General features: G+C 40.0%; 1 protein-coding gene across 1 annotated transcript; it reads right to left on the bottom strand.

The window, feature by feature from the left end:
- Nucleotides 1–5,106: 5,106 nt before the first annotated feature.
- Nucleotides 5,107–9,962, bottom strand: dlx4b (distal-less homeobox 4b). Its single transcript, XM_069691417.1, has 3 exons — nt 9,460–9,962; nt 8,326–8,519; nt 5,107–6,687 (listed from the first exon to the last, which is right to left on the bottom strand). The coding sequence occupies exons 1-3, from the start codon at nt 9,773–9,775 to the stop codon at nt 6,439–6,441; spliced, it is 759 nt and encodes a 252-aa protein (XP_069547518.1). The 5' UTR covers nt 9,776–9,962; the 3' UTR covers nt 5,107–6,438.
- Between the last annotated feature and the right edge of the window lie 1,584 nt (nt 9,963–11,546).

The raw sequence follows: 11,546 nt of genomic DNA, 5'->3' as shown, positions 1-11,546 counted from the left end.
TTTTAAACAAGTAGCCCAACCACAAACCGAATAATGACTCAACTGTGCGGTTGATCCATGCTGCAATTAAATCACGCATGTGGGTTTGTAGAGAGCAAAAAAACACAAAAAGAAAGAAAAAAAAACCCTCAGGTCATATTTATATGGATTTGTACAAAATGTCGAAGGCTGTAAATACGTGTTTATATGCAGAACCACTATGATCATATTTGTTTGAACGACTGCACTGTGGTGCTTTCAGAACCCTTTTTATATTCATGTAATTAGTCTACTTGTTGCCTTCCTGTCAATTGAATAAAGGTGTTAATTGCATGTTGTGTGTCGAGCCCTTTTATGAACAGACTGGTGTTCTGCCGCATTTTTTGGAAACCGTGCTGATAATTACATGTAGTGTCTGTAAGGTCTACGTCACCTTAAACATTGCGGTCAGTGTTTCCAAACGCAATATCGAAACGTGGTGAAGTCATTTATTAATCGTCGTTGATCAAAGAAATTGTTTTGACCGCTATATAATACGAATCTTGTGTCAGTGGCAATGTTTTATTTTTTGTGTATCCACTGGTTAATACTTACTATATTTTAATATAACTTTATTTTTTTTCCGGAAATCTAACAAGAAAAGAAGAGTTAAAACAGAATCCGAGCGGTTTTGTCTGCAAAATACTTTTGATTAACCCAACAATCTAAAGGTTATTTATCTCGGGGACCAAACAAGGCTTGCTGACAGGTAGGCTGTAGCGTGTGTGAACTGACTTGCTCGGTTTTGGTGGTGCGCACACACGCAGACATGTTGGAGTCACTCGGTTTTATTACTATTCTGTTGGCAGATAACGAGAGAAAGGCGGCGTGTGTGTGTGTGTGTGTGTGTGTGTGGAGGGGGGAAGGGGGGTTAAGCAAGTGTGTTGCCGAGGGGATCTCGCTCGCGCGCACGCACGCGCGCGCAGCAGGATGGAAACGCTGCCAAATATTGAAGAAACACAACTTCCTTACGATTTTTCAGAGCGTTCCGCTCCATTAGATTTCACTCTGTTGCGTTTGACAAACTAATCGTATTAAAAAAAACAAAAAAAACAAGATCCACCACTCCAGTTAAGCAGGTTTTTACACTCCGGTTCTGTTGACATCTAATGACTCAATATTTGAGCACAATTTCCACAGTTTATGGTAAAGCATACATTTTTAAAATTTAAGAATTCCCAGGCGATGAAATGGCCTCATGGGAGCAACTGTTGGACCGCGGAAACTTGGAAAATCACCGCTATTAATTAGTTGGAAGTTGCCAGATAAACATGACAACTGCTCTGATATAACAGCCCCCCCCCCCCCCACCCGCCCCCGTTCGTGGCAACAAATAAGTAATGGCAGTGGACAATAAGCTCAGTTTGGCCACATAAACCACGCATTATTAAATGTGCTACAGAAAAAAAATTACATGATGGAGAAACCGCTAATGGCGATCTTATCCACATGGACCACCAAGGCGCCATTACGCACTGAGAGAAAATGCACCCATGGTGTTGGTGGTTTTATAACCTTTTCTACTGCTTTTAGTAATTGGAATGGTATGCGCTCAGGACTGGAGGTGTTACTGTATGAAACTTTACTGCAACATTGTGTCAGTGTCAACACGAGAGCGTCACAATGTCTCCGTGAACCCTGCATGTTATGATTTTCTTAAACGGGATAATTTAATTAGGAGTAAGGATTATCATTAGTTTTATTGTTATTAATAATCACTTAGTATTATCGTTGCAACATATAAAATAATGCTACTTTATTAAAAATGAAATGTTTTGATTTGTTTGCCAAGTCAATATTAGTGAAATCAAACTTTAAAGTATAATTCCTATTACAAAATAAAATGAAACAACGAAGACGGAAACAAAAATTAAGAAAAAAAAACCCGATGTTATAGGAAGTAATATTATTACATTGTTTTACCTATTGTTAAAATATGAATATAGGAAATATAATTTTTAAATAAAAAATAATTTCTCCATAAAATATACTTTTATGCCTTCAATCATCAGATGATGCTGATTTATTTGTTTTAATTGAAGCACATAACAATAAATACACTGATAATGTTGACTCAACCTATATGCCTTTCAGGGACTTTGTATGTAAACTATAATGTGTAATTTTTCCACAATATCTAATATCAATTTTCAAATATGTCAAATGTCTAACTTTATTTTGAAATTTTTCACAGTCCGAATTTGGCTTGAGTTTTGGACTCACATTTTTTCTTAAAAATATTTAGAAATATTTCCCACACTGTTGTTTTTAACCTGTAATTTAACAACAATTTTTTTTCTCTTTTTTTTCCCCCTTTTGCTTGATTTCTTTGACCCCTCTGACATGTACTTTCTCCCCCCCCCCCTAATCTTCACACACATTCTCTCACAGTTTTGCTACAAACAATGAAATGTGTCAGAGCTCCTAATCCTTTTTCCCCAACGTCTTCCTCGGCTCATATCCCTGAACTCAACACCAGTTGTCTATGGCTTCTGTCATCGTGTCAGTGCCCTGTGCTGATTTGACAAAAGCAGCATGATTGCTATTGCCTTTTAATATCAATGAAATCTCATCAAGTGTGCATGCGACCTCCCTTCCGGGGCTCCCTCAGCATGTGTGGCCCTCGGCTGTGGCTGTCAGGGAAAACATTTGTGCCGAAGACAAACGTGTGTTCACTACAAACTGCACTTCTGTGTGTGGGCTGTCAGACATGTCCATATATGTCATCCCCAAACATTAACAAGTGTAAGTAGCCATTGAAGTGGACGTGAACTGTTGAACTTGAATGTGATCCTGCATGGCACAACATCACAGCACCCTAAATAGAGTATGTGCCTGGGCTCCTATAACCCTATATCCCCCACCCCCTTCTCTCCTGCAACAATCAACAGTGTGGTGTCAGCATTGTCTCTGGGGTGCAGCAATATGGGTTGAGATGGAGGTCGGGAACTGAAATGCATCCATGGAAAGACTTCCAGCAGCTGTCCAACACTTAGTCCCAGCCTGGGTCGGGCCTCAGCTGCATTAGGATCACTCACGCTCTCCATTTTGCTGTAAACTCAGATGAAATGAAGGCAGAAAGGCATCCTTGACAGCTGTGGACTGATGAACCCTGGCCGACCTCATGCCAGGGCCGGACTGGGCTGGGCTGGGCCGGGCTGGACAGAGCCGGGCAGGGCTGGGCAGGGCTATATGCTGATGCTTCACTGACAGTCATTACATCCTGATAAAACCTTATGACGGCGTTGTGCTGCTTACTTTGATCTAAAAACTAAAACTTTGGCATCCAGTCATAAAAAAACACTAACAACTGTGAAATGTGGTTCAAAAGAAAAAAAAGAAAACAAAATAGAATTCCTGCTTTTGCCCAATTTTTGGTTATTTCCGGTTTGGCCGGGTTTGTTTGAATCCAGTATTTTGAATCTAGCGTGTGTGTGTGTGTGTGTGTGTGTGTGTGTGTGTGTGTGTGTGTGTGTGTGTGTGTGTGTGTGTGTGTGTGTGTGTGTGTGTGTGTGTGTGTGTGTGTGTGTGTGTGTGTGTGCGTGTGCGTGTGTGTGTGTGTGTATGTGTGCACGCCTTTCTGCTTGCCAAACTGTATTCCATTTTTTAATCCCTCCTGAGTGTGTGTGCATCAAACTAAATCAAGCCTTCCTTCAGATGAAACTAAGTCATGCAATCACTCTCTCTAACGGGGATTCTGCTCACAATTACCCAAGACGTCAGATCACTCAAGATAATAACAATAATCACCCCAGAGACCTGCTTTGCCATTCAACCATTCAAAGCAACTATGATTTAATAACAAGCTATTTTCCCTCTCATTGCTATCCTGCAATTAAAACCCATCAGACACCTCGTATCTGATAACCCTGACGATCTTCATCATTGATACAGTCAGACTTGGCTTTATCATTACCCTTCAACCCATCCAGCCGGCTCCCATCCCCTCCTCTTAGCTTGTCTATTACACGAGGAGCCTTTTCACTTTCCCTTCAATCTGCCTGCGTGATAATTGGTCCCCGTTTGAAAGGTCCTACTCTTCTCTGTCCAACTCCACGAGCCATTATTCTAATCTGGAGATGTGAAATTGCCTATAATTTTCCCTGATGTCCCGTCACTTGGTTCAGCAATGCTCGCCTCTTCTTCCCCGGGCTCACATGTTTAACAAGGCACATAATCATCAGGAATGAGGGAGAGGGCACGAGGGTGTATGTATATATAAAGAAGGAGATGTTAATGTAACACAATGCTTGTCGTTATGTGAGAAAATCAGGTTGCAGGAGTGAAAAAACAGGGCTCTGGTGTGACTTTGTTCTTCACAGAAACACCACTGAAGGCTTTAGACCTCCTGAACAAGGCTGCACTTCTCTGAGGAGGTAAGGACTGAATGAAGACTGTATGACTGAGTGTTCTGGTGGCTTGATGGGAACAGCAGCTTGAATGCAGTTACAATTGGGTGTATTATTTTTTTTAATGCATGAATGCCAGTATCCAAAGTGGCTGTGCAATTATTAAACAGTATGTTTTGTCTTGAAAATGATAGCTTTACCAGGAAGTCAATGAGAAAAGTGCATAATTTGTTAATTTACTGGCATTTAGCTGAGATGGTTAATTGTATAGCTTTTTTGCATGCATTGTGCCAATATCTCTGCTTAAGTTATTAATTCCCTTGAAATTGGACATCATGGCCCTTTAAAATGACAACACAGAAGAGCTACACCTGAAATACACATAATTTGAGTTGATGCACCTGATAATATATAGGATAAATATCTCCATGAAAACTGCATGTATGATTTGTTATTTCTCTAACCCGAGTGTGACGTCAGATAAATTGTTTCGAATGTTTACCAGACAGCCAAGACGACAGGCTGATGAATGAAACAGATAAAAAGAAGTCACTGGTTGTTTCTTTAAACGCACCACGTGGCGTCATTAATCAAAGATCAGCTCTCCAGTTAATCAAGAGCATCAACCCAGATTGTGGCAAACTGTTTGTAAAGACATAAATAACTAAATCTCTGTGTTTAAACAGTGTAAGCAGCAGAATTAGCAAATCAGTGCAAACGACTATAAATCAGGCGCAGTTTATCGGCAGGATAGCACAGCCATTCATCATTTTATTATGACAACGGCGAGTTTTCTGTTTGAGCTAACTGGAGAAGGAGGAAAATATCGTTACAATGCTGGCTTGTACCTCCACTCTCATCACAGCATGTGTCTCTGTTTGGTGGAAAAAAAAATAGATGTTGCCTCAGATATTCTCTTGACCGAAAGCAGAGAAAATATTTTTGGTATAAAAGAAAACCGCGTTCATTCTAGATAAATAAGAACACGTAGCCACGTTCTCTTTCGTTTGCTATAAGGTTGTAAAAGGTTTCAAATTCGAGCCCTTTGTTCGGTGCGTAAAAGTTGGATTCAATTGAACCACCGCGCGTAAAGGTGACACCTCGCATCCCTTTGTTTCACCCAGCTGGAAACAGTTGTTTCCCTATAAGGGAGGCATTTACTGTTGGATTTAAATTCAAAGTAATCGTGGAAAGTAAAATTATCATAAGAAGCCAAGTTTTTTTTTTTTTTTTTTTTTTTAACACGGGAATCAATCCTCTGATGTTTTGACAAAGCATGACGGTGGAAATTCAAGCAGAGATGCAGGTTTTTGTCAGTCGCAGCGCAGGAGTGTTGATGGACAAAAGGCAGCTGATATTCCTGCTCGGCATTATCACAGATCTGTAGTGCTTTGCAAACGCCTATGCATTATTGTGAGTTGGTGAGCCTAATCTAGAGCTCAGGAACGTCTTTGCAAGATTTGGTTAGAGTCTAGTTAGAGAGATAGAGTCCAGTCACCGTTAATCCAGACTTCTTTAAGAAATCTGCGGTTAGTTCACGGTTGGAGGAAGAAAATCAGACGCTCATCTTGAAATGATTTGACAGTGAAAATATTTTTTCTGATAAAGCAAACTAAACAAACATCTTACAAAATGAATTATAGTAGTCAGTCCAACAGCTTGTTGTTTGTATAAAGCTCATGTAGTTGGAACATGCATCTTAAACAAGTAAAATAGAACCATGCACACATTATATTTTTAGAAATTCCTTTATCGAGTGTCTTGTTAAACTGCACACACAAGTCCACGTGTCAGTGATGTGAGACCGAGCAACAGCGGCTGCATTGACATAACAAACCTAAAAAAAAAAAAATACAACTATTTGATGCCTGGTCGAATTCTACAGTAAAGTTGAATTCAAAACGCACACAAAATACAGTGAATATGAACAAGGTCTATTAAAGAAGCGTTTAAACTCAGTTCAGTTCTGAGAGGAGGGAGGCCTCGGGAGAAACCTGCAAGTTCAGTCTATAGCCGGAAGTGCGCTATAGGCCCGAACATCTGATCTGCACGTCACCAAAAAACAATCCACTCACATCATCTGAGGCCTGGGCGCGGCGTCCTGGTGAGAATGGTGGTTCGGGTACCAATGACCAAAACTGTTCATGTAATTGTTCGGGTGCATTGGGGCTCCTTTGCTCGCCACGGAGGCCTCCCAGAGCTGCGGCAACGCGGGCGAGCAGGGAGAGTTGGTGCCGTGGAGATGTTCTCCTTCTGATCCGCTGCCATGCTTCATGATCTTTTTATACTTAGAGCGCTTATTTTGAAACCATATTTTCACCTAAAAGTGAGAGAAGAAAAGAACAAAAAAATCCACATAATTGTCATTGTGGTGAACAATCAGCAGTGATATAAAAGAAATATTACTTTTAATGGCTTTTTATTAGCATATTTATCCCCAATAAAACTAAATTTCATCAGAATTGCCCTTAAGTGAAAATTGCAGACTATAAAGAAGGAAAACTCCTGATGTTTTTGTGTTGTTTTTGTAAATCCCACGTCTACTATTGGCGCTTTGTTAGCCTTTCAGCCTCATTTGAGTGGCAGTTGTAACCCATTAAAACTGAGCTCTCTTATTGTTCGCTGTTTTCCAGTGGTGCATGAGTGTGACAGCAATAAGCCGAGACCGAGAGTATTGTGGAACAAAAACAGCCCCAGCAGCGCTGTGGTGGATCAGGGACATTGTGATGCTTCAAATCAAGATGCATAGTTTTCACGCGCGAGAACAATTGTGTGAATATTCATAAAAATGTTTTTATTTTTTATTTTTTTTTTTTTTTATGAAAAGCCCGTTGTTCAAGTAACAACAACACGAAAGGCAGCATGACTGGGAGATAATTGTTGAGAGATTAAAAAATAATGCGCAGGAGCCATCTGAGATTACAGACTGTATTATTATTATTATTATTATTAGTTCAGTATCTCTTATAATGCAACAACTTTTGCGATGAAAGTGGAGAAATAAAGAGCAAGGTGACACCTGAAGGCCTCACTTTGTCCCATTTGGAAGTGATTAGTTGACAGAATCGCGTGCACTTGTTTGTCTCGAAAGCGCACGTGCAATTATAACGCGTGTGTATACATTGTGCACGTGTGAAACCATATAGCCAGTGTGTGTTGACCACAGGCTGCAGGTGTTTACGTATGTGAGGAAGCATTAACCTGTTGAGGATATTTAGACTAACATATTACCCAGACCTCTTTGCGTTAACGAGCTGGTAGAGCCCAAACATAACACTAAAATCGGACAAATAACGAGCTATAGAGACAAATACATGTTGGTTTAATTCCACATGGCAAATATTTCTAATAAATTATTGCGAAACTTTTGAAACGTGCTGGTAATCCCTGTTTTTGTTAACCTGTAATGGCTGAAATATATTTTTCCTTTGATAATTTTATAACCTAACTGCTGCGGTCATGCTCTGTTCACAAAGACCACTTCAAGGACCACGTCAGACAAAGGGAATATAGCTACGTAATTAAGTACAGTAAATAAGGCTCGCATTTAAGGATTGAGTTACAAATTAGCTTTTCATTTGATGTGAAGAAGCGTGTGATCCTCATAATGCTGCAAATAAGAGGTTTCCTCTTCAGCCGTGTGCGGATAACCAACAACATCCTCTATCGCTCAGTTACATTTTTCCTCAGTCTGCTGTGAGTTAGATCAATTCGAGACATTAGAATATAAAACATTAAAATTCCAGATTGCTTAATAATAATCACCTAAATGCAAAATGTTGTGCAGCTGATATATTTTATCCTCAAAGGTTGTGCTGAATATTTTAGCTTCCTCTCCAACCTGCTAAATTCCCCTATTATTATTAATGTGCTAATATAGTTCGTGTAATCTTCGACCCGAAACTCCGCTACGCTTTCCCTGATTCATTCAGGACTGCTGTGTGAGTTTGAGGCCCACCTGAGTCTGGGTGAGCCCCAGCTTGGCCGCCAGGTCAGCGCGCTCCGGTAAGGCCAGGTACTGGGTCTGCTGGAAGCGCTGATGCAGAGCCTGCAGCTGCAAACTGGAGTAGATGGTCCGAGGCTTCCGGATTTTCTTCCCCTTGCCATTCAGACGAATATCCCTGTTTTCAATCGCCGTAGACTTGTCGCGATCTTGTTGGCGAAACAGAAAACAGGCAGAGTTCAAGGTTGATTGATGGCTTTTTGTGTTCAGGCTGTACGTTTAAGAGAAACAGTAAAAGTCACCGATATCATACCTGAACTGACTTTTAGCCTGACCCTATCAAACTAAATGTGCAGTTTCAAACAACACAAGAGCACTGATTAATGGTTCCGTTGTACAGATTTAGTTCAAACAGAAATATAGTACCTGGATACAACTGACAGGCCCTGCACCCAATAAATACGAAAACATTGAGGCCTTAAATCCAAAAGAAATAAGTAAGCTTACATTTTTATTTAATTACCATATCAAAATAGGAATTTCCTGTAATTGAACCTTAATTTAATCTATAAGTGAGGGGTTCTCGTGGCTTTCTGGATCTTTTTGAAAACTGGTTGCAATCTTTGTTCTTAGAATTCCCACAAGTACACAGGAGGAAAAGATTTTTATTTTCTGGAATTGTTGTGTTTATGTGCACAAACAATGAGGGTAAAAACACGTTCCTGATGTAGGCCCAGGCTACAAGGGCTATAATTGGAATTACCCACAGAAAATTATGGTCAATAAAATTAATGGCACCATCTGCCTTCATTATATAAAGAGCATAAGCATAAGTGGCAAAGAGGACGCATCCCTCCAACACTCGGTGGTTTAATTCTGGACCGTGTTTATACTTTTTAATGATTGAAAGGGAATAATGTTTGCTGACGCCAGTGCCTGCAGCAAACTGTGATTATAAGACATTTTTATATGAAGAAAAACACCCACTTTATTTTTGTTAACTTACTAAAGCTTGAAATGCTCGATTTTTCTCGCCAGGAAAAAACGCGCGCCTTGTGCGTAATTACGCTTAAGCACGATGGCAAATCTATTTTATAGCCATTAATGATACAGCAATTTAGTCCTGCTCGATTTGACTTTCTCACATACCTGTCTGCTCTAATCTGCTGTGGACCAGACTGCTGCTGTGATTGCTGTGCTGGTAGGGCATGTAAGCAGACGGGGGATGAGTGTTCACCGCGCCTGGGTAGGCGTAGCCCAAAGAGCGGCCATAGGACGTGTTGCCAGGAAAAGGACTTTCGTGCTGGGAATGCCCGGTAGCGTGCAAGCCATGAACAGGGTAAATGTGAGAGAGTCCGGGAGAGTGCTGCTGGTGCGCCGGGTGTCCGTGGGCAAACTCTAGAAAGGCCGATTTGGAGGGATCTGAGCCGTTCAGACTGTCAGGCATGAACCCCATAGACATCATTAGCTAATATGCGAGTCCATAAACCGTCGCTCTGAAGAGGGTTTCATGAGTTCTGTCAGACAACCTGGAACAAATCCACGCTTAAATCCATTGCCGTGTTGGTGAAAAAACGTCCCCGCAGTAATACGTTACAGTGCGCATGTTGATGACTGTTTGTCAGGCAAAAATCAGATAAAAGTGAAAGGGATCCTTCTTTACATCACCAGAGGAGCTGACATAGTTCTTCAAACACCTCCTGCTCGCAGAGCCTCGAACATACTGCACTCCATCTGCGAGCTCTCTGATTGGTCTTCCGCAGCCGGCTGTCACTGGAGCTCCACCATTAACTTCATTAACATATGATACAGGATGCAGCTCTACGGCCGAGGCGCCTCCTTCCACACATGGATTATGAAATAAATAATTTTTTGGCCAGGTGGAAATTTTATAAATTTGATCCTACTCTTATAAGTAAACATTTCCCCTAAAACACAATGCTTCGAGAAATCTACCTAAAATAGATACAAAATAAATAGATTTATTTGTCGAATTAAACATAAAACAAAGTTCGATAATTAGGTGACCCTGAAGGTCTTTATATATATATATACAAAATTGATATGTAGAATGTTTGAGGAGTGTATGTAATAAAAAAAATATTATTTGGTGTTAATGATCAAAGTAAATGAGACAGCGTTGTTTTCGTTTATTAAGTTTACGCGCTGACTTTTTGCCAAAATACTTTAAATTAACGTTATCTAATAATAGCTTTAGTACTGCAATAATTCTCCAAGTTTATTAGAAATTCTCTCTATTGTCATCTATTCAATTTTAAATTAAATAGATTCCATTAATGTCTAATTTTCAACATTCTGCTGGGGCACCGGCTAATGAACAGCTAATACACTGCAAAGAGTTAGAGAGGTACCTCCAAAAACCTTCGGTCACGGAACATTTTTTTTAATTTTTATGTTGGGAATTTCCTTTAATTTTGCATTAGGCACTTAACAGCTGGAAATGCTTTGAAAAGAAGGCTAATACACATAAATGTATAGAGAAGGTTGTTTATACTTTCGTCAGACGTGCTTAATGGATGCTCAGCGTCCTCACTGACATTTTTGTTTTTAGTAAGGGTAACTACAAATTTCACTGCTCTTTTAATGCTCCTTGTTCCTTGTTTCAACATATACATTTGCCATAGTAGGGGGTAACTCATGTACAGCAACTGTAATTTAAAATTAGGCGCCAGTGTCCCAGAATATGACATAATAATAAAAAGTAATGGGATAAAAGCTTTAAATACAAGTGATGTATTTTCATATAATTTGTGTGATGACTCAAAAAATGTATGTCACAAATATTTTCATCTTTCATATCACATTGATCTGGTAACTAGAAGGAGAAATGAATGATAAACAATAACAAAGTCTAAATCAAAAAGGATGTTTAAATTCTGTTGGTAAACAAAAATACTCACGGGTCACTCATATTATTTCTTTATTTAATGTCTTTATTAAAAGGAAAATTGGCCAAAAGAGGGCAGAGTTGTGGTGTGGACTGCAGACTCAGCAAAACTCACAAGGTGTATGTGGATATAACACAGGAGTGGGGAGAAAAGTGCGTCCACAGGCTCACATAGAGCAGCCCTGTCTCCATATTCCAGCCTGTATTGACTCACCATCACGCAGTCGATCTACAGGTGGAGAAAACCATTGCTGCTGCTGTTTCTTCTATAAAATTTCTCAGAGCCATCATGCATGACAGTACAGTTTGATACACATCTCACTTTTCA

Source organism: Brachyistius frenatus, unplaced genomic scaffold (assembly GCF_029030835.1).
Source record: "Brachyistius frenatus isolate BFR_SWC_R1_liver_20210118 unplaced genomic scaffold, ASM2903083v1 Contig_11, whole genome shotgun sequence".
Lineage (NCBI taxonomy): Eukaryota > Metazoa > Chordata > Actinopteri > Embiotocidae > Brachyistius > Brachyistius frenatus.
The sequence above is the reverse complement of the archived record's forward strand: the minus strand, read 5'-3'. Positions and strand labels throughout refer to the sequence as shown.